Genomic DNA, 23350 nt, shown 5'->3' on the forward strand with positions numbered 1-23350 from the left:
AAATTTAACCGCTGTTGTCACTACTGTATTGGGAAGTTGCATACACAGGCTTTACACGTCCTGGTTTAAATCAGCTCTGGATAAATTCTTATTGCTGTCTTAGAGCAGATCTTATTTGTAGGTTAAATAAAATATTTTTAATATTGTGCCATTCAGCTGTTATTAGGCAGCCACAGCAGATGGCTAATGTGGGTAGCAGATAAATGCAAACTTGAAACAAATTAGTTCAAGGCAGGAATGGGAGACCAGGGCTGTTCTTCCATTTGGTCACAGCTGTGCCTAAAATAACATACCCCTACGCTTGTAGGAATGGAGAAAAGAGTAACTAGAAGAGGTACAGACCTTGAAGCAGTTGTCAGTGTAAGGTGTGAGTATACTAATCCTGCAGAACTTAAGAAAAGGATACAGACTCCGAAGAACGATCCGTATGTACAATTTATTTAAAATACATAAAAATCTTCTTATTATACAATCTAAATTCTAGCAACATATACAAATACAGACCAACTACAATACATGCTGAGGTAAGAAAAATACATTCTGGGAGAATATAACCGACACTCAAGCCATTCCCATTTTCAAACAATATTTATATGCATTTCGTTGTATCTATCTTTTCAATAATTAAAAGAAAGACCTTAAACGTACCTTTGTGTTGTACATGGGATAGTGCCAGAATTAAATCTAAAAATGAATGCCTTTTATATCACGCATTTTACATTCAGCAATCAAGATCTACAATACAGGATGTTAACTCAAGCTTGATCCATGGGGGGGGCAGGGAGGGTTAATACCTCATTTAAAAAACATTTTAAGAAAATGAGACGGTGAATATCTCAACTGGTCCTAGATACTGTGAACCAAACTGCACTATCTCCAACTTCCAGCATTTAATCCTCCGAAAGGAACAAAGTTTTACACCCTTTTGTTTTAGGGAACGGAACTTGCATTATGCTGACCTTGACTGAAATCACTATTTTGCAGGAATTGATCAAAAACTCATTCCATACACAGCGCCAGTAGTGAAATCAATTTGATTTCAGTCTTAACACCGATTTGTACCAAGTTTTTCTAAACCCTGAAGATTTTTCTTCTTTTTTTAATCTTAGCTTTTAAGACAAAGTAACAGCATAGGTCGGATAAATATGGATTTCAGAAAGCAAAGCGACTTCAACAACTTGTTTTATGAACAGACTTATTGCACTGGATGCATTCTACTGTTTCTGAACTGTTATTTAAAATTTGTGCCCAGTTAGAAATGAAGGGATTTTTAGAATGGCTTTTTAATAAGTCATTTCCATTAACCACTACTTGACTGACCAATGACGTTTCCAACAAGAATTGGGTACACTATGCACAATTCTCTTTTCATTTTTTTTCTCTCTTCACCTCCCCTCAATCGCTAAAATAATCCTTTTTTCTTTTAAAAAGAGTTTTAATTTTTTGGAGGAAGTTTGATTAATTTCAAAGCATCTGGAACAGTAGGGAAGGGGTTTTAGAGAACATTATTACTTATCAAGTTACAAGAAAGTAAGATGCACTTAAGAGCTACAGATTCAATTTTCTTAAAATAAATAAATATCACACTGCTGTTTCACCATAATGGGGTTTGATACTTTTCAGCAGAAGACTGACTCTAGAATACCATTCAAGCTTAAAATATTCACATTTAGGCATGAGGAACCCAATCCTGCAAAATCTTATTCTCATTAGCAGGATCAGTCCTGTGTTTGTAGAATCAGGCCTTAAGCAGCACAGTGCATAGAATCCCAAATTCAAACTGTTTAGTATGACACAGTGAAAAGTCTTGGTACCACAAAAACAGGATTTTCATAATAACAAACTAAATATCAAGGGGAAGTCAGAGTAAATATCCTAAACTGAGGGAAAAAATGAAGTACTACCCTAAGTATAATTGATTAAAATATTCTAAGACTTGTGAGGGGCATAATCACCTTTGTCAGCATTAGTTTATTTATATCTGGATGCTACAAGTCTACTCTACAAACTGTGAGCGATAAAGTCTTATTTGAATTGTGTGTCCAAAAAAAGAAACAGTCTACCAACGTCCATAAAACTGGGCTAATGTATATACACTGATGTCACGTACATAAATTCTTTCAGCATTCTCCCAACAGTGCCATCACGCTATTAAAATAAAAAGAGCCATTTAAAGAGGTTTTTCACTACTCACTGTTTCTGCTTAACCGATGTAAAAGCAGCAGCTGTGCTTTCTTTCTACAAGATAAATATGACTGATTAAAAATTAAGTATAACAACTCTAAATTTTAAATAGCATCTGGCACAATTAAACAAGGCTTTCTATCTAATCTCAACTACTATAGATACCAGTAAATCTTTTTCAGAAGATAATTCAGTATAGGTCAAAACCTAAAACTAATATACTGCAGAGAAAGGTAAGACCAGTCAAGTGTATGATGAATCCACTTGGTTACATAATTGCTTTTAAGCTGATACACTTTAAAACAAGTGCCAATTTTGTTGTTAAGCTTTGGTCATTTCCACCCTTTTAACGACAAAGTGGTTATATTTAAGGCCCTACAGCCAAAATTTTGATGTGCCTGTGCCACATTGTACACGCACACTTACATGTAAGTAACCCTGAAGTGTACCATGGTGGCAAACTGGGTTTTGTGCTTGGGTACATGCATGAACACTGTGCACTTACCTGGGTGTTCATAAGCTTACACCTGAATGTTTTAAAATACATCCCTTAATCTCATAAACGATCAACCATACTTGCCTCCTGATGAAAGAATCCCTAAGAGTTCTTGGTAAGGCAGGCACCCTTGTAGACCTGGCAGTTCTGCAAAGAATGACCAAGTTGTCAAACCAACTGTAGAGGCAATTGGAAACCTTGGAGGATTCAAATTCAGATTATTCAGTAGTCTTCACTTGCAAGGTGTGAACTAAAAAGCAACTAATTAGAAGACTCAAGTCTGTGCACACAATCCATTAATATGAAGTTAAAGTTCTCCCTGGAAAGACCAGGTCTCAGTGGCTTGGGAAGATTTGACAGAATAAAGAAAAAACACTACTTAACTACCCTATTTCACCTTTCAGAGTTAAAAGGGGCAGGAAACTGTTTTCTCCTAAGAAGCTAAAATAAATCCAGATTGGCAGGCCTGAGTTGCTTCTCTGTCTTGAACAAAAGATAGGACTGCTCCTAAAAGAGTTGTAGTTAGTGGGAATGAAGTTAGTGGGAGTTTGCCGCTGAGGTCAATAAGAGCAGGAACAGTCCTCAATTATATCAATCAACTTGCTTTTTCAATATTATATGTGAATATTTGAAATGTGCTTTAAGTGGGAAGGTGAATCTTGTATAACACTACTTTCAGTCAGACTTAAATTACTGATATTTGTACTATAAAAATCATCTTTCCAAATAGATTGTTCATGTCCATGCAGCATGACAACTTTTGCAGTTCATTATGGAAGTTCATTTCCTCCTGCCTAAGAGAGTACTATACTGGTGTCCATATTTTCTGACCAGGCAAGCAGTAATTGAGGGTGTATATATTCTCATAAAAAATGTCAGGAGTCTTAGTTTCCCAGACTACAGATATCACATTATTATCCACCTCCACGCTACTAAAACTAACAATATAAAAACCATGATTAAAAAAATTAAATTCATAGCCACCATAAATGAATTTTGTTTTAAAAAACTGTCACCTTTCCTAACTCAGTTCATCCTTGGCTCCTGTGGAATGTGGTGCACTCTGTGGTACCTGGTATACCAGTTCATCTGAGGAGCCTGGTCCCAGCATCCCCTTAGGTGTGTCATACAATGCATGTGCAGATGATGAACTGTCTGTCCTAGATAAAAGTTTATTATAAATTCCCAATATGGGAGGGGCTTGGTTCCCTGTAGCCTTGAAAGTAGAAATTGAAGAGACACTCAGAGGAGCTGTAGGATGACCTGACATGTCCATGATTATTGGGGTTGCATATTCTGGTCCAGTTATAGGCAGTGGTTCAGCATAAGCATGATAGACTTCTTGCATGGGTGAATTATAAGGATCCAAATCAGCATAACTTGCTTCTTTTCCTTCTTCTGGCTTAAAGGTTGATCTTTGATGAAGAGTGCCAACAACTCCACCTACCAGTGGTTGAGCATACTCTGCAACACCCCAAAAAAAGAAAACAGTTACTAATAGGAAAATTATCAACTCCAATATAGTGGCATGATATTAAAGACAGAACTTCTCATGTGAACCACAGGAAATATCATACTGTGTCAGGCTAGTGGGTGCCTCCAGTGTCAGATACTGGGGAGGAAGCTGCAAAGGAGCCCAATAGTAAACAGATGCTGTGCCTATAGTGAAATCTGAATACTTATAATGATAAACCCAATTTCACCTTTATGGGATGAAAATTTCCCATGCTGAGAAATTAAGGCTGTATTGTTTGGAAGGTACAGCAAAAACAGCTCATCCCCTTCCCAGACTTAGGTGTCAGGGATGTGGTTTGTGCCACCTTGGTAAGCCATTGGCTTTTCAAAATAAAATTTTACTTATGTTCAGTACAGACTTCTTAGCTGGCAGCAACAATTGCTGAACACAAGAGATTCAGGGTGAGGGAGCATGGGATGAGCACACAGGGACTGGCCAGGTGAAAAGCAAGACAGGACAGGGACAAAATAGAAGCCACTTAAGGGTTCATGCTCATTATAGTGCAGATCTCCCACAGATCACACAGCTAGAGTGCTGCCACTACTCAAGCTAGCTAAGGAATGTCTCTGTTACACTACAGTAGGAGTAATGAAGACTAAGTTTTGGACAGTTAAAGGGACCAAACTAGACACTGGCATCTGGTAAAATCAGGGCTTCCCCTGACATGTCCTAGACAGCCTTTCACCATTTCTGGATGCCCTTCCTACTTAACTCCTCATTTCCTGTAAAAGATCCCTTACAGGTCACTCATTTGCCTGGTCAGAAATAAGCTATCTTCCCTTGTCAACTCCTTTGAAGAAAGTGAATGATACAAAATAATCGGTTTCCAGGTATTGCTGAAATTCTGAATGGGGGCAGCACCATATAAGGGTAATTCAAATGGACATAAACCTGATGCAGGTTGCCATCACTGGAAGACAATGTTGTACATAAGGGGAAAATCAGCCTGTAATCAACTTGATTTCAAAATAATGTTATTTGCATGAATAATGCCAGGACATTTTTGCAGTACATTAATTATTTGCAATTCCTTCTCTCACTCTTCTGTGCCCTTCTATTTGTAAAGAAACTGAAATTTAATCTTGGTACTACATAAGAAATTGTGTGTTCCTTGCAGGTATTCTTGGGCAGAAGAAAAGGAAAAAAAGGAGTCAAGGGGGGAGGTCAGCCAGGAAGCAGAGAGAGAAAAGGAAGCTAGAAGAGTGGGAAGAGAATATTCAGTTGAACAAAAAGGAAGAATAATCTAACCCCCACCCCCACACAGGTTGGAACCCAGTTAAATGCTAGTTTTATTACTTGTATGTCAAAAGGTGATTAAATTATTTTTAATGCGTTACACTAAGAGCAGCCTGGTTAGACACATTGTGCCTCTATTAGTTTCTCCTCTGTAAGAGACTTGAAAATACTTCAAGCTGTTCAGTGCCTGTAGAGGAACTTTAGAATTATGTATGCAATGTCTTAGCTTCTATTTCACAAAAACCATTAATAGATTTACATGTTAAGATATTTAAGTGTTAATCATTTAAATCCCAAATTCCGTTAGCATCTTGGGGCAGCAAAGATTATCAAGAAGCAGAAACTGCATTCTCAAAATTGCTGCACTCAACAAATAGCTGCATCTCTCCAAATGGCACCTGTAATCACAAGCTAAACTTTATTTTCAGATTCTTTATCCTTAGGATAGAACAGAAGTTATATAGATTTTGCATGCAGCAAACAGATACAAAGTATAAAAATATTCGATGTACTTATTCAGAATTCTTAGCCTACAAACAGGTAAAAACAAGCAAAGAAAACCCCAGGTACCTGCAGACTCTGTTTGCAACATGGTTGGGACATCTCTTGGTCTCAAGTGACCTATTTCACTGCTGCTATAGCGAACAGGGGTTTCTTCATGCTCGGCTGACTTGGCAGGAAAAAACTGCTTCATGCCTTTCCACCATCCTTTATGCAGATTTGAGAAACACAAGAATGTAGGAACTTGCATGTAAGAACTCTGTTGCATTACACATTAAAGGGTGACATTGTTTCTTTTCTGATCACTAAACGGCCATTTTTTGGTCAACTACATGGCATTTTTTTGGCACTTACATGTATAGTGAGTGGAATTCTGTTCCTGAATACACAGCCCTGCATGTATAGACAACCACCTAGGCACATAGAGTGGACATCTGCAGTAGTACCTAGGGCACATATGCCCTAGGTCTACATAACCTTGTAGACTGGGGGAGGGGGGGGGGAAGAGGAGAGGAGGAGGATTTCCTGTCTTTTGCTCTCAAAAGCTGAGAGCAAAAGACTCACCTAGGAAACAAAGGTCCTAGAGTCTAGGCCACCCTCACCCAAAAGGAATTTGGACCTGGGCATTGCTGACTTGCCAGCATAACATTCTAACCGTCATACCACAGATCAGATATTATCTAGTCCAATGGTTTTCAAACTTTTTACACTGAGGGCACCCCTTGGAAAATGCCAGCGCTTAGTTTTTACTCGTTTTGCCTACAGAAAAATATTAGAGCAGTTTTGTTGTTGCATACAGCTCAGAAAGACTCACAACTATGGATTCCTATTTGATATCTCTGGTTTAACTTATGAACCATGTCTAAAATAACAGCACTAACACTGCATGCCATCCTTAAAAGGATCTCAAGGCACCTCAAGGTTGAGTCATGAAGCTAATCTTTTTCCAGCACGCCTTTCGACTGAATGAATAAATGGCTGCAGTAGCTGTGTTTACAGATGTGGGGAGGAGAAGGATTTGAGGAATCCAGTACCCAGCAAGAGCTCAAAGATTTTTGGAGTCCAGTCGACCCCTCTCCTCACAGGGTTGAGTATCTTTTTTCCCCATTACCACTGTCTGGTATGAATGCTAGTTAATCTCTTGTCTAGCTTTCCAAAAAGGTGATTTTCTTCAGAAGAAACAGGGGCTTTCTCTTTATTACAAGACCCCATCTGACAAAGTAAACCCACTCTGTCCTAATTTGGAGCTAAAGGGCTTCCCCAGTTGATAAATTTGTGTGTTTTTGTGCACTGTGTTTTTGTGTGAGGATTTAGGTTAGGTGGAAACTAAAAGCAGCAAGTCAGTACCGCAGGTGTGCAAGGTTGAATGGAAAATGTTATCTTACAATAGATTTCTTTAAGATGTCTTGTCCACTCTTAGTATACATGTGCCTCATGCATTTGAGGGCAGAATTATTTGGCTATTACTGTCCCTTGGAACCACATCTGAGCTATGAGGATCTCTGGGCATTTATACACCTGTATCCACTACAATGCCAGGTGCTATTAAAAGCGCCCGGTGCTGTGGCACATACATTTGTATAAATGGCAAAATAATATGCATCAGTGCTGAGAAAATGGCGGCAGTGCACTTTTGAACTAAAACACATTGAAGGTGTTTTGGTTCAAAAGCACACCACCACCTATTTCTGTGTGCTGATGTGCATTTTGCTGTTTATATAAATGTATGTGACGCAGCTTGCGTGCCCTGCAGACTGGATTAATTGAGTCTGCTCCGACGTGCTGGATTTCCAGTGCGTCGGCGCAGACCAAGGTATGTGTATAAATGCCCCTTGTGCTCTTTTGTCAAAGGCATAAAGGTCAGTGCAAGTCCAACAACTACTCAGTTCTTTTCCTGTCATAACAATACAGGAAAGGGGACTGCTCATGGAATATATGGACGAAACTTCAAATAACTCCAGTAACTTTACAGGTAAGCAGCATTTCTTTCTTCTTCAGTACATGTCTGTATGTATATTCTATTCTTGATCAGTGTTTGGAGTCTGCCTAAAAATAAACTGTAATACATTATGGCCAAATACAGTTCTATCAATCTTTCCTGCCCAAGTGCAGATGGTCCAGACCCGATGATCTGTAAGGTTCCTTCCAACCCCTAACAACTATGGAACTATGAACAGCATGTGGTAAAGGTATATACAGATCATCAGCCTCTAGAGGCTGGCTTGCAGTTGTCTACAATAGGGATGCCCCTTGTACAAGGACTGGATTTTTCCAAGATGCAAGCATAACTTTTTACCATGATCATCAGATGGCATAAACTGTGAGACAGCACGAGAAGCATCTAGAGCTGCTTCTAAAGATATTGTAATGTGACCTTCCTTCAAAATTAGAAATTTAAATCCATGACTATTCTTTTTGTTGCAGTTTATTAACTGGATTCCACTGTAATTTAGAAATAGAGGGTGCATTTACACAAGACATATGAACGTCTCAGCGTCTACACATGCACCCCTACTACAGCACACGAAACTAATAAACGCCGCACCTGGGTTGTACTTGTAGATGCTGATTGGACTGGTTGGGGTACAAGGGTGCTTCAGTGCAAGGGCTGCCTGCCAGCTAGCCCCACGCTAAAGCACCCTCGTACCCCAGCCAGTCCCTCTGCAGCACACTAAGCCGGGTTGAAGCAGCCCCAGGCTGGCAGGCTGACCCCCGTGGGTTCCCTGTCAGACAGGGAAGCTGCAACCTGGCTCAATGAGCTGAGGTCCTGGTGCGCATGTAAACCATGTGCCTGGGTGCAATACACTATAACAGGGGTTCTCAAACTTTGTGATACCGCAACCCCGTAAAATAATATATAAATTCACGTGACCCCCTATGATTAAAGCTATTGATTTAACTAGGATTAAGTAGGAGATAAATAAAGCACATTTACCTTTGTATATTAAATTAAATATATTTGTCAAAAAACACTTTATAAAGTTTACCAAATTAAAAATTGTTTCACTGAAAAAAAAACCCCACTGTCAAATTTAAAACTGTCAATAGTTTTCAATGAGAAGGATGAGCTTACTTGGTATTGCTTACTTTTTCAAACTCGGGCTTTATTTTCGAGACTGTCAGTCTCATTTTGTGCATCACATTTATTTTTGATCATTATTTGCTCTTTATAGTGGCAACTGCTGAAAAAACTTTCACTCACTCGCACACAGTCAATTGAACTGCTGACAGATAAATACTGAGCTTCACTAACCTGTATATGCTGAGATTAGAAAACAAAAGAGACACTTCCAATGTGAGCAACTCCAAGAGCATTGCTGAGAGAGGGAAGCAGGCAGAGTGTTTGTGCGTTGGGGAGGGAAAAGAAGTTTGTGACCCCTTTTTAAGTTGCTTGTGGCCACCCAGGGGGTCACGACTCACAGTTTGAGAACCCCTGCACTACAGAGCAATAAGTTCTGCAGTTTACTGCTGCATGTTAAAGGCACATAAAGGCATGCCCATAGCCTGATACCTAAAATGCAACCACTGTACGCTTGCAGAAGTTACATTCATAACTCAACAGATCCAATTGTTTTGACTTCTTTCTAGCTTTGGTCATTTTTGGCAGGTTTGTTTTATTCCTTCTGTTAGCTGTGGCAACTACCAAAAAGTCCAGTTATGGGGACAAATAAAGGTATTCTCAAGAGAAGAAGCAGGCCCCTCAGCTTGGGGAAATGCTGCTTTAAGCTGCCTTAAGTTACAAATATTTGAGGTGACACTCTGTTACTATTTGGTTTGGTTCTCTAAAGGTAATGTTCTATTTGAATTATGTTGTCTTAAATGACATTGTGCCATTTTTGTCTGCTTTCCTTGAAACTGAGGACATGGATGTCAGTGTCTGCCAAACGTTCTTGACAAAGTTCAGTAACATTTCATTAAACAGGAAAAATGATTCTTCCTGGCAAAGGAGTATAGAGAACACCTACAAACTTAAGCAGGGTCCCATGTGCTTTTCCAATGGGACCTAGAATGATTTGGTTAGTCTTGAATCCTAAAAGCTCCTGTCATGTGGCTGAAACAGTGTGAAAGAAAGCAGTCCTTCCTGCCCAAGTGCAGGGAGCTGGACCCAATTATCTTGTGAGGTCCTTCCAGCCCCTAACATTTATGAATCTATAAATGGCTTGAAGGGAATAAATACATACAAAGAACACTTTTAATGGGACAGTGAAGGAATGTATGGCAGGGCACTGTTGGTGCCTGCCACTTCAAGGGCCCAGTCAAGCAGCCAGCAGGTGCTTGATTGCGACAGCCATTTTAGATCCCTGACTGCCTATATAAACAGTTCAGTTCCCTGCTGGCAAGCCAGGCAGCAACATCGCCTGGCTGCAAGGCTTCATATATCATCTTGGAGGTAAGGGCAGGGGCTTAAGGGTATGGTTTTGAGGCTCCTGGTCCTGGGCATGGCCTAAAACTGCACCCTGTTGGGAGTGGGTGGCCTGGTGGGGCTCCCAGTGGTGCAGGAGCCCCCAGGAAATGCCAGGCCAGTTACCACCCTGGTGAAAGGCAGGTCAGGGTGCCTTAACCCCAGCTCCCACAACCGGGTGGGTTAACCCCTAGTAGGGGCCAGAAGATGGACCCAAGAGAGTGAGGGGGGCTAGTGGCAGAGGCCTGATGCAGAGTACCCTCGACTGGTCAGTGCTGGGGCCAGGACCAGAATGGTCAAAAGGGCCAGAGGCCCACCGTGAGGGATGCCCAGACCTGAGGGCCTGGGGTTCCGACTGGCCTTGGAGGCAAGGCCAGGGCCTGTGTGGCCGAAGGTCCCAGGAGGACCACACCCGAGAAGCGAAATAGTTTCAGGGAACTAGGCAGCCCTGAATGAAGGTGGAGTAGGCCGCCTGAATGGAGGGATCTTAGGAGGGTCCTGACTGGAAGATTCTGGGGCCCTGTATGGTGGCCGGTGATGATAAGAAGAGTGGATACCATCTGCGAGCCTTGGGCTGTGGTGTAGGGGAGGAACGGAGCCGTAGATAGCACCCCCTGGCATCGGGGCAAGAAATGGGCAGCTCCCACCTAATTAACATTTTAATTAATTAATAACAAGGCATGGCAGGTGAGAAGGTGGGCGGTTGGCCCAGAAACAGGTGGGCGGGGCATTGGTAGATCGGCCCCGAGAAGGCACCCTGTTACAAATATAAAAAGCTGACAGTTTCAGAAATGAGGTGCTGCTAAATTCAGACAAGTTACGGGGGGTGCCTTCAGTCTAAAAAGGTAGAGAATCATCAACCTAGGTCATAGGCTTATCCTAAAAAGTGTCAGACTTAGATATCTTCATCAATTTCAGAACACACAAGACATTCAGGTCCCATCTGCATGAAATTCTCTCTCAAAAAGTGAGAATTTCTGTTCTTTTTTTCTTGTTTTTAAGGGAAAAAATTATTGCAAGTTGGTATTCAAAGATCCTGAAATAGATTTAATAGAGTACTTTGGACAGGCCTCTATCTTTAAGTCCAAAACACAGAAACAGAATTTACAAGTCTAAACTGCAGGTAAATTCAGAATTTAATACACCAATGCTTATAATCACCAATTGCAGAGAACAGTCTCTTAGCTCATTACAATGGAGGCAAAGATAGATGTTACTGTAGACTGAACTGTACATTTTAATTGATGGTTGTATTAAAGAACTTTCTGGCCATTTAGTTACCTGCACGATTCCAGTAAGGCAAGTCATAGGTACCTTCAGTTTTCTTCCTTCTGGAAGACAGAAAAAAATGTTAAGCATATTTAGCTATACCGAGATTAAATACAAATCAAATTCATTCTGATAAAATAAATGCCGGTTTAACATTTTTCTTGGAAAGGAAAAATCCCAACTCTGACAAGTTTAAGGCTTAAGTTTCAAAATATCAATCCCAATAAACTTCCTTCTCATTATGAAAATTCAACCTCTTGCCACAGAAATGAAAAAGTACAGGGAAAGTATTCTCAAAAGTGCTTTACAGGAAGCATACACTAGTACTAACTGACAAAATATTGAGTATTCAGAATGAAGAACACTTCATCTTCATATGAATGAAGATTATTTTGAATTAAGAGTCCTTCTACAATGTTCACATCTCTAAGATTTCCAGGCTTATATATGCAAGATATTTCATATCCATGTGTCAAATTAACACTCATGCAAAGTACTTGTATAATTTCATTCTCTTAATGCTCGTCGGGGGAAGGGGAAGATGAGGACAGAGGGAGCCACGGAACACTGAACCAAGAGCCACCCACAAGAACAGCCCAGCCAAGACAGGTACCGGGCCCAAGAAATACCCAGGTAAGAGACAGGGGCCCAGATAGTCTGGGGATTAGGGGGGCGGAGAATACACCTCCAGGAGGCCTTAAATGCCTCTACACTAATGCTCGTAGTATGGGGAACAAGCAGGAGGAACTTGCCCTCCTGCTAGCTAACACAAACCCAGACATAGTGGGGCTCACTGAAACTTGGTGGGATCCAATGCATGACTGGGCGGTAAACATCAAGGGCTACAGGCTGTACAGCAGGGATAGAACAGGGAGGAAAGGTAGGGGTGTGGCGCTCTATGTCAAATACACATCCTCAACAAACAGCACTGGGTCAGAGGAGGGGCAGACTGAAGTGCTCTGGGTCCGAATACAAGGGGGTTGGGAGGAAAGGGACTTAATGGTAGGGATTTACTACAGGCCACCTAACCAGGGGGAAGAGCTGGACTGGGAATTCTCAGGTCAGCTTGCAGAGGCAGTTAGGTGAAGGGATGTCATCATGGGTGACCTAAACTATCCGGATATCTGCTGGGAAGAGCAGCCAGTCAGGCTGCTCACGTAGGTTTCTAAGCAAGTTACAGGACCTCCATCTAACCCAGGAGGTGTACAGTCTCACCAGGGGAAATGCCTTGTTGGACATAGTCCTGGCCACAGGCGACGATCTGGTGAGTTGACTGTGGGTTCTCGACCACCTGAGTGTTAGCAACCATCGGCTACTGGAGTTCACCATCCAGTGCAGGGTGTCAAAGGCACCAGCCCTAGACTTCAGGAGGGTGGATTTCAATGAAGTAAGGAGACTAGTCAGGGAGGCACTGAGGTCCTGGAGGGGAGGGGAGTTGGGAGTCCAAGAAGAGTGGTCATTCCTTTAGGAGATGATCCTCCAAGCCCAAAGGGTGACAATCCCAAAGCAGATCAAAGGGGGCAAGAGTGTCAAAAGTCCCCATGGCTCACCAAAAGCATCCAGGAACATAACGCTAAAAAGGAGGTGTACATCCAATGGAAGGGAGGGGCCATCACCAAGGAGGATTATACCTCCGTTGCTCAAGACTGTGGGGGGGCTGTTAGGAAAGCTAAGGCAGAGATGGAACTGGGACTAGTGACCCGGATCAACGATAAACAAGAAGTCCTTTTTTAAATACATAGGGGGTAAAAAGAGGGTACCCGGTAACGTAGGGCCTCTGCAGGATAGGCTAGGAAATCTGGTGGTGACATCAGACGCCAAAGCTAACCTCTTTAACAATTTCTTTGCCTCCATCTTTTTGACCAAGGACTGGGGCATCCACCACACCGGGATCCTTGACGGACCCAGGGGAGGTGCTGCCAGGCCCAGGGTCAGTGAAGACCTAGTCAGGGAACTTCTGGTGGGTCTAGATGTATACAAATCAGCAGGTCCTGACGATCTCCACCCCAGAGTGCTGAGGGAATTGGCAGAGGTCATTGTGGGACCCCTGGCACAGCTTTATGAGCACACATGGTGATCTGGCAAGGTACCGGAGGACTGGAAAAGGACCAATGTGGTTCCCATTTTCAAAAAAGGGAGGAAGAAGGACCCAGGAAACTATAGGCCCGCTAGTCTTACCTTGGTCTTGGGGAAGCTCTTTGAGAAAATTAGCCAGGAGCACATCTGTGAGGGACCAGCAGGGGAGATCATGCTTAGGGGCAACCAACATGGGTTCATTCGAGGCAGGTCCTGTCAGACCAACCTGGTGGCCTTCTAGGACCGGGTCACAAAATCCTTAGGACGCAGGTGTCGCGGTGGACGTAGTCTTTCTGGGCTTTAGGAAGGCCTTTGACACTGTCTCTCACCCCATTCTCATTAAAAAATTAGGCGACTGTGGTATTGATGCCTACAGAGTCAAATGGGTTGCAAATTGGCTGGAGGGCCGTACCCAGAGAGTGGTGGTGGATGGGTCTTTTTCAACCTGGAGAGATGTGGGCAGTGGGGTCCCCCAGGGCTTGGTCCTTGGGCCTGCACTGTTCAACATCTTCATCAGCGACTTGGACGAGGGGGTGAAAAGCACCTTGTTCAAATTAGCAGATGACACTAAGATATGGGGAGAAGTGGGCACGCTAGAGGACAGGGACAGGCTACAACTAGATCTGGACAGGTTACAGGGATGGGCAGATGAGAACAGGATGGGTTTCAACGCTGACAAGTGCCAGGAACTGCACCTGGGGAGGAAGAACCAGCAGCATACCTACAGGCTGGGGAACTCCCTTCTAGTCAGCACAGAGGCAGAAAAGGATCTTGGTGTTATTATAGATTTCAAAATGAACATGGGCCGCCAATGTGGGGACACAGTCAGGAACGCTAACCGCACCATGTCATACATCCACAGATGTATGATGAGCAGGTCCAAGGAGGTGATCCTCCCCTCTATACGACACTGGTCAGGCCACAGTTGGAGTACTGCGTCCAGTTCTGGGCGCCGCACTTCAGGAGGGATGTGGACAGCATCGAGAGGGTCCAGAGGAGGGCCACCCGCATGATCAGGGGGCAGCAGGGCAGGCCGTATGAGCGGAGGCTACGGGACCTGAACCTGTTCAGCCTCCACAAGAGAAGGCTGAAAGGGGATCTGGTGGCCATCTACAAACTGGCCAAGGGGGACCAGCAGGCTATAGGAGAGTCCCTGTTCCCCCAAGCACTACCGGGAGTAACGAGGAATAACGGCCATAAGTTGATGGAGAGTAGACTCAGGCTGGATATCAGGAGGCACTACTTCATAGTCCTTCATGGAGCAGTCAGCCAGGTCGGACCATTCCAGGAGGTTCCTGGCCGAGATACAGGACCTCCACTTAACCCAGGAGGTGCACAGTCCCACTAGAGGAAATGCCCTGTTGGACCTGGTCCTGGCCACAGGTGATGATCTGGCTCCAGGTCCTTGACCACCTGGGTGATAGCAATCATCGCTTGGTGGAATTAATCATCCAGCACAGGGTGAAAAGGGCCTGCAGCAAGGCGGTAGCCCTAGACTTCAAGAGGGCCAACTTCAACAAGTTGAGGAGATTGGCGGGAGAGGTGCTGGGGTTCTCGAGGGCAGGGGAACTCAGTGCCCAAGATGAGTGGTCGTTCCTTAAGGAGATGATACTCAGGGCCCAAGGGGTGACAATCCCAACAAGAAGCAAGGGGGGCAATAGTGCCCAAAAGCCCCCCTGGATCACCAAGGATGTCTGGGAATGCCTGGTTGCCAAAAAGGCGGCGTACACCCAGTGGAAGTGGGGGGCCATCTCCAAAGAGGAGTATACCTCCACTGCTCAGGCCTGTAGGGGGCTGTTAGGAAAGCTAAGGTGGACATGGAGCTAGAACTAGTGTCTAAGATGAAAGATAATAAAAAGTCCTTTTTCAAATATATAGGGAGGATGAAGAAGGCACCGGGAAATGTGGGGCCCCTGCAAGATACACTGGGCAATCTGGTGGTTGTGCCAGAGGAGAAGGCAGACATCTTTAACAAATTCTTCACCTTCATTTTCTTGTGCAGGGACCGGGACTCCCCCACCGTGATTCAAGACGGACTCGAGGGGAATGCCTCAAGACCTAAGGTTGAGGAGGACCGGGTTAGAGTGCTTCTGGAGGGGCTGGATGTGTTCAAATCAGCAGGTCCGAATGCTCTCCACCCCAGGGTGTTGAGGGAGCTAGCAGGGGTTATTGCAGGGCCCTTGGCACAGCTTTACGAGCGCTCATGGTGCTCAGGCCACGTGCCAGATGATTGGAAGATAGCCAATGTGGTCCCCATCTTTAAAAAAGGGAGGAGGGAGGACCCAGGCAACTATAGGACCGTCAGTCTTACCTCAATCCTGGGGAAACTCTTTGAGAAGATCATCAAGGAGCACATCTGTTATGGGCCAGCATTGGGGATGATGCTCAGGGGCAACCAGCACGGTTTCATTAGGGGCAGGTCATGTCAGACCAACCTGATTGCCTTTTACGATCATGTCACAAAAGCATTGGATGCAGGTGTCGCCATGGATGTAGTCTTTCTGGACTTCAGCAAGGCCTTTGTCGACCACCCCAACGTCATTAAAAAAACTAGGCAACTGTGGCATTGATGCCTACACAGTCAGGTGGATTGCAAATTGGCTGAAAGGTCATACTCAGAGGGTGGTGGTGGACGGGTCATATTCGACCTGGGGGGAAGTGGGCAGCGGAATCCCCCAGGGCTCGGTCCTTGGGCCCACACTGTTCAATTTTTTTATCAGCGATTTGGACAACGGGGTGAAAAGCAACCTGTTTAAATTTGCTGATGATACCAAGATTTGGGGTGAGGTGGGCACGCTAGTAGGGAGGGAAAGACTGCAGCAGGACCTGGATAGGTTGCAGAGGTGGGCTAACAAAAACAGGATGCGTTACAATACTGACAAGTGCAGGGTGCTGCACTTGGGCAGTAGTAACCAGCAGCACACTTATAAGATGGGAAACTCCCTTCTTGAGAGCACGGAGGCAGAAAGGGATCTTGGAGTCATCATTGACTCCAAGATGAACATGGGCCAACAATGCGAGGTCACGGTCGGCAGGGCTAACTGGACCTTATTGTGCATCCACAGGTGCATCTCAAGTAGGGCCAAGGAGGTGATCCTCCCCCTCTACATGACACTGGTCAGGCCACAGCTGGAGTATTGTGTCCAGTTCTGGGCACCCCACTTCAAGAGGGATGTGGACAACATTGAGAGGGTCCAAAGGAGGGCCACCCGCATGATCCGGGGACAGCAGGGCAGACCCTACAATGAGAGGCTACAGGACCTGAACCTGTTCAGCCTTCACAAGAGGAGGCTGAGGGGGAACCTTGTGACCATCTATAAACTCACTAGGGGGAACCAGAAGGGTTTGGAGGAGACCTTGCTTCCCCTAGCGCCCCCCGGGATAATGGCCACAAGTTGTTGGAGAGTAGGTTTAGATTAGACATCCGTAAGAACTACTTCACAGTTAGGGCGGCTAGGATCTGGAACCAACTTCCAAGGGAAGTGGTGCTAGCTTCTACCCTGGGGGGTCTTTAAGAAGCAGCTCGATGCCTACCTGGCTGGGGTCACTTGATTCCAGTTTCCCTCCTGCCCAGGCAGGGGGTTGGACTTGAAGATCTACAAGGTCCCTTCCGACCCTACTTGTATGATGATTCTATGGTAGTCAGGGTGGCGAGGATCTGGAACCAACTTTCAAAGGAAATGGTGCTTGCTCCTGGGGGTCTTCAAAAGGAGGCTAGATAATCACATAGCCGGGGTTGTTTGACCCCAGCATCCTTTCCTGCCCATGGCAGGGGGTCAGACTTGATGATCTGCTCAGGTCCCTTCCAACCCTACCTTCTGTGAAACTATGAAACATTCATTTACCGGTTCCTCCAGTGCCATGCACACACCAAAATCAGAATCAAAGTAGTGAAGACCATCACCAACACTGGAACCAGAACTGCTGCCAATGCAACATCTGAAATGCATTAAGCAAAAGTGGTGTAAAAGAGAGCAATTTATTATGCATCAAGTCTTATTTTGCAAGTTCTTTGGGGAACGTGTAATTTTCTATCTGTATGGTACTTGGCACCTGGGGATTCTGTTGGCCTATGGGTGCTCCCACAGAGTAAATGTTAAATTGGTTGTATGTAGATATGTGGGGATGCTGCTCCAATACACTGTAATTATAGTGCATCAGAGCATACTCGATTAATCAAGTCTGATGGAGCGTGCGAATTAGTGCGCTCCAGCAGCATCCATGTCTCATGTATCCAGTGTCCTCATGCTTCAAAATGGTGACAGGAGAGCTTTAACTAGAGCTTGTCAAACAAGCTTTAGTTAAAGCACACCCGCCACCATTTTGAAGCATGAGATGCTGAATACATGAGACACTGTGGGAACTTTAATTAGAACAGCTCTTGGAACCATGCTAATTAAAGCATCCCCAGCCCTGGAGCACATGGAAAGATGCCAATAGTGATTAATCTAGCACTCAGAAATTCTTTCATATATTCTTTCATGAACATATGCATGCATGCACAGGTAGGAATTTTTCCCAAGTTGCCAAATATGAGTCAGAAACTTGAAAAAACAAACAAACAAGCAAAAAACCCAGAATGAAATATGGCTGAGTATCAACCTAATAAAAACTGAACAGCACAGGAATAGGTATCTGCATAGGTCTGAACTTCCCACAATACAAGCCATACCTTTAAATCAGTTATTTTAAGTACTTGTTTATGATTATTTGGCATATGTCTACCCTCTATCAATGTTTGAACTTATACTACTGCTGACTTTGATACTATTTTTTTTTATTAAATCAAAGTTGTTAGCCCAGGTTACATTTTCTTGGCAAGCTTCAAGCCGGCGTGACTGCTTCATGGAAGAAATTAATGTTAAAAAGTTTCAAAAGATCAGTTTGACACATGTACAAATGGTCAAAACTCAGTAAGAGATTGATTACTTTTTGATGAACCCTGATTGGGAGTTCAAATTTGAGATTTCTTGTAACAAGAACCAGTAGCACATAATTAAAAGGGTGCATCTAATTTCAGGATTCAATGTCTTGAAATTTATAACTGCAGAAGAAACTGAATTTGCATGCACTTATTTAATTGCTAAAGGTAAGTATACATGAGCATGGATTATATGCATCTGAAATGCAGTAATAAATATTTAAAAGAAAGAAGTGAGTTTGTAGAATTTTAGTGTTTAAATTGGAGAACAAATATTCACAGTACCAAAAATGGAGAAAGTACATGCAAATTAATGCCTTTTAAATAAACTATGTTAACTAAGTCATATACTATCAGAGTTCTAAAACACTGCTACTGCAGCTGTTTGAATGCTGTTACCTTTGGTTACACTTGGAGTCACAGTGGTGTTTTTGATTTCAGGAACGAAGGTTGTTTTATCAGTCTGCAGAGAAAAGTCATTGCTGGTCTGTGGTGGTGGTGGCGGTGGTGCCATTGTAAGTTTTGGGGACCGACCTTTGTAAAAAAATTAAGAAGAAAAAATGTACCCAGTCATAGCATTAGTGTAAGTTTAACAAGCTCCCTTGGCACGAAGAGAAAGCATAGCTAGTTTGCTATATGCCTCTTGTTCAATCAGAAAAAAAACCATGTGCCTATGATTAAACAAGCAAATTACTAGTGTTGCAAGTAACAATTGTGTTTATCTTTATCACAGGGTAGCTAAAATGTATTTTTTTCCTAGGTGGAAAAGTCTCAGGCCACTCTGCAGCTAAAATAATTTGTCCAATAGACGTTTCAGATCCAAAAAGATTTTTTGTCCCTCCTCAAAATGACTGTTTTTAGAAAGAAACATTTAGAGATTTTCTTTCTGAAAAGAGTTGAGTGTTCGTTCACATGCCTTCACCCCCCGCCCTCCCAATCACCGTCACACAGATGTCATCTTTTACAGCTGAGGTATTTTATTTGTCTTACCTATAGTAAATTGACATCCTAGCAGTTCCACTTTCATTGCAATTTTCTGGTGCCACTTTAAGGGGTTAATTCTAATAAAGCGTGCAATAATGGGTGAGATGAAGTTATTACGAACTTCATGATAATATTCAGTGTTTCCTTGAAATACCTAGAAAAAGAGGAAAAAAGACATTCAAACTATTAGCTCCTACAATGTACGTTCTACCAATTCTACGCTAATCAGGGCCTATTTGACTAAATAAGCTGTACAAAGTATTGTGTAATATATCATTTGCTTCCCTGAAAAGTGCTGTTGACCAGGTTTGCAAAGAGAGAAAATTTCAGAGAAATATGAACAAAAACATCTTACTTCAAACATAGAGAAATAGAAACTTTAATATGTTCGATATATTTTCACCACCTAAATCTCAAAATAAAAACTGCCAAGCATCTTAACATTATTCTATTGACATCTTACATATACAACCTATTTAAAAATTCACTCCTAGTAGTGCTGATAAATTATTCTGCATTTCACAGATAACAGTTCTTTATTGCAGAGACTGGCAACTTTTGCTGCCACAGGTCTGAGTTTGGCCTCCTGCTGTGGGCTGCAATTCCTATCTCTACTCCCTAGCACCTAAGTCACCTGTACTTATCCTTCCTGCTGATGTCTGGTCCCTTTGCAGAAAGGGCAAGTGCCACAGGCATGAAAAGTCAGTAGAAAGCACTCCAGAGGGGATGTGTGGTTCAGTACAGATATGTGTCTTCCAATCCCCCATGCTGCCTGGTTGGACCTTTGTGAGGTGGAGCCAACTCCTTCATGTGCCCTGTGCCATAGGTTGCTACGCCCTGTTATACTGCCATCCTGCTCTTGTACCTCAGAGATAGCAGGCAATAGTTATAGAAAACCACGAATACCTGTTGTTGCCATTTTAGATTATGTTTTAGGGCTGCGTGTCATGAGTGTCTGCAAGGCCTTTACTAGATAGAGGCCTGCTGAAATATGTAATCATATTGCTCTCTAGTGGCTGCAGTATGCTAAGACAGCTAACCTTAAAGCTGAAAAGAACGAGACCACTATTCTGGGAGAGAGAAAGACCTTCAACAACAAAACCTAAAAACAGGCATGTGGCTGTGTGTACGTAAATGCACGATAGAGTTTTAATAGGCCACAAAGTTATTGTACAAAGGAAATCAAACAAATGACAGTTGTTCCAGTTACTAGCCAACTGCCAATGACAAAGAGTGACCCAGAAAGACAACTATGTCCTTGAATGCATTATAGTCAATGTCTCAAAAAAGTAGTCAACCATATGATGCTGAAAATAGATCTCATCATAAATACTTGTGTTTGGGGAAAGGATTTACTCAACTCCAAGACAATCCTGAATTTAAAATGATCCTTCAATAATTAGATTCCACATATGTAACATTTTTAATTTGTTATTATTTATTATAAACAGACCTACTGACAAAAACCAGCAAGTCAAATTCAACAAAAGTTATCTACGTTAGGTTCTGTCCTAAAAACCTGGTGAGTCCTATTCCTTTCTTAGATCTTACAATTTAAACCTGGTCACTTTCACAGGTAGTCTTACTCTTGCTCTCTTCACTACTCTCTTTATTCTCTTCACTGTTCTCATCTCATCTTCCCACAAAACATCATCTTCAGGTTCATCCAAGGCCTCATATATACAGTACTTCTCAAATTTTTGCTTTTGCATTGGGTGTTACATGTCTTCTAAATACCTCTAACACTAATATTCCTTGTTTCTTCAGCAGTGCCCCTGGTCTCCTGTTCCACACATCTAACCAGTCATTCATCAGTTCACTTGACATGCATCCTCATTTCTAGAGCCTAACCTCTACTCCTGGTGATAAGTTATCTTTTGACTGATTTCTGTTTCAAAATCACACAGGATGGCAATTTTCTCCCATACACCAATACTGCTAATATCAATGTTATTTGCAACCCTTCATTTCCTCTACTTGTCAAAATTATGAATTTTGCACCTCTCATTGATGGTGACATTGCTCAACACGTTAAAATAGACTAGAGTCTTGTCAGAATTACCTGCCTGGCCCGGCTGGTAATCATGTGTCTTGCACAGTCCAATAATTCAACAAGCTTTTCACTGCAGCCTGGTGGTTTCTTTTGTGCAAGTAATGTATTTCTGAAGCTGTTGCATCATTTGGAGAAACTGCCCATTATTTGCTTTTAATTTTTTGCTGCAGAATGTTCAATTCTTTTTTCTAATGCTTGAGTCTAGGTTCTTCATGTGTAACTGGCATTCCGTCATTTCTCTTTTCTTGAGCATACTTAAGAACTCACTTTCAATTTCAGGAAAGTGGCCCCTTCTTAGACCACTGAAAGATTTCCAAGTGGACTTAGCATTCTTGGAGTTTACCTTTCAATTGTCTCCATCAATTAACATTTGCTCCAGAAACATACACTTCCTTCATGTCTCTCAATTATTTGTTTTTTTCAGCACAATTTATGACCATCATTTTAAAGTATGTATCATAGCTGTGCCCCATTCCTTTCCAGTACCTCCATATTTGTACCATTGCTACTTGTGTTTCTATGTGATCTGTCATAATGATACTGAAAGTTTCGCTGCTGCTGCTTGCCCAGCAGAATTGGTGATCAGGCCCTGTAATCCACTGCTTTCCCTGCCTCCATCTGCCCCCTTACCATGTGCTCCCTGCACATGCCTCACTGCTACTGTTGCCAGGGGCGACCGTATGCCTCATCACTGGGTCTCTTGGCCAGGTGAATTGCCATCATGTGCTTCACTGCCAGGTGCCAAAGCTGTGCCAGATGTCTGTGTACCGCCCCCTGTCTCAGAGTGGAATCCTAAATGCAAGTACTGAATTTTCACCTGATACTCCAACCTAAGACAAGGCTTCATTTTCCCTTTGTTGAATGGGGAGGGAGGGAAAAAACCTCTTCTTGGAATAGAGTAAATATGGTATAAAGTGATGAGATCTCAGAAGAAAGTTGCCCCTTGTGTTTAGAGCAGTGAAGGCAAAAATCATCAGATGCGGGGGGTGGGGGTGCGAGGAGGGAGGAAAAGTCAAATACCTGGGGTCAAAGATATTTGAGACTCTATTTTCTTGGTATATTAGTACACAAACATCTCATACAAGGCTGTAGAATGGTGGCGTTGGACTTGGTCATTTCCACTGTATTGTTCACCTCACCCCACACACACTCTAGGAAACTGTTATATAACTAAAGCAATCTGTCACAAACTGGCCTCAAAAAGCATACTTAATTATGAGATAGAAGCAAAATAGTCACATTTGGAGTAGGTTTCAGGTACACTACTTAGTATTCCTGAGACAATGCCAATTAGCCTAGTCTCATGTTAATTAGCCGCCCTCTACTTCCAAGAGGAAACAGAGCATCCCAAGCTCAGCAACATGCAGAGATGAATATTTAAGTGGGCCTATAGCCTCATCTTCAGAATAAGGAGTACTTACAAAGAAGCTTTTAAACAAAGTATGGGTCTCATGTTCAAAATGTAGACCATCTGACAAATGGGATCTGACTAGTTAATTAATTCAAGGACTAGCTGCATGACTTTAGGTGCAAAGCTCACCATTTAGAGATAAGAACTCGTCGGTTCATGGTATCAAGCACTTCAGTGCATTCATAAGTATTCAATTACAATTGTATTGTATTATTTTGACATGGGGGGTCATTTAAAAGAGATCTCAAATTGGTAACTGTCATTATGCTTTTAAATCACTGTATCCTTTTGACCAGTAATA

General features: G+C 42.8%; 1 protein-coding gene across 1 annotated transcript in view; it reads right to left on the reverse strand.

Moving 5' to 3' along the window:
- Window positions 1-417: 417 nt before the first annotated feature.
- DCBLD2 (discoidin, CUB and LCCL domain containing 2) overlaps window positions 418-23350 on the reverse strand; it is a 97345-nt gene continuing 74412 nt past the window's right edge. The window contains exons 10-15 of the mRNA XM_014603890.3: window positions 19592-19739; window positions 19001-19135; window positions 17526-17619; window positions 11617-11666; window positions 6003-6140; window positions 418-4144 (exon numbers count right to left, since the gene is read on the reverse strand). Of these exons, the coding sequence (XP_014459376.2) occupies window positions 3702-4144; window positions 6003-6140; window positions 11617-11666; window positions 17526-17619; window positions 19001-19135; window positions 19592-19739 (1008 nt within the window). The 3' untranslated portion in view covers window positions 418-3701. The remainder of the gene's footprint in view (window positions 4145-6002; window positions 6141-11616; window positions 11667-17525; window positions 17620-19000; window positions 19136-19591; window positions 19740-23350) is intronic.

The sequence above is a fragment of the Alligator mississippiensis genome, chromosome 1, assembly GCF_030867095.1.
Source record: "Alligator mississippiensis isolate rAllMis1 chromosome 1, rAllMis1, whole genome shotgun sequence".
Classification (NCBI taxonomy): domain Eukaryota; kingdom Metazoa; phylum Chordata; order Crocodylia; family Alligatoridae; genus Alligator; species Alligator mississippiensis.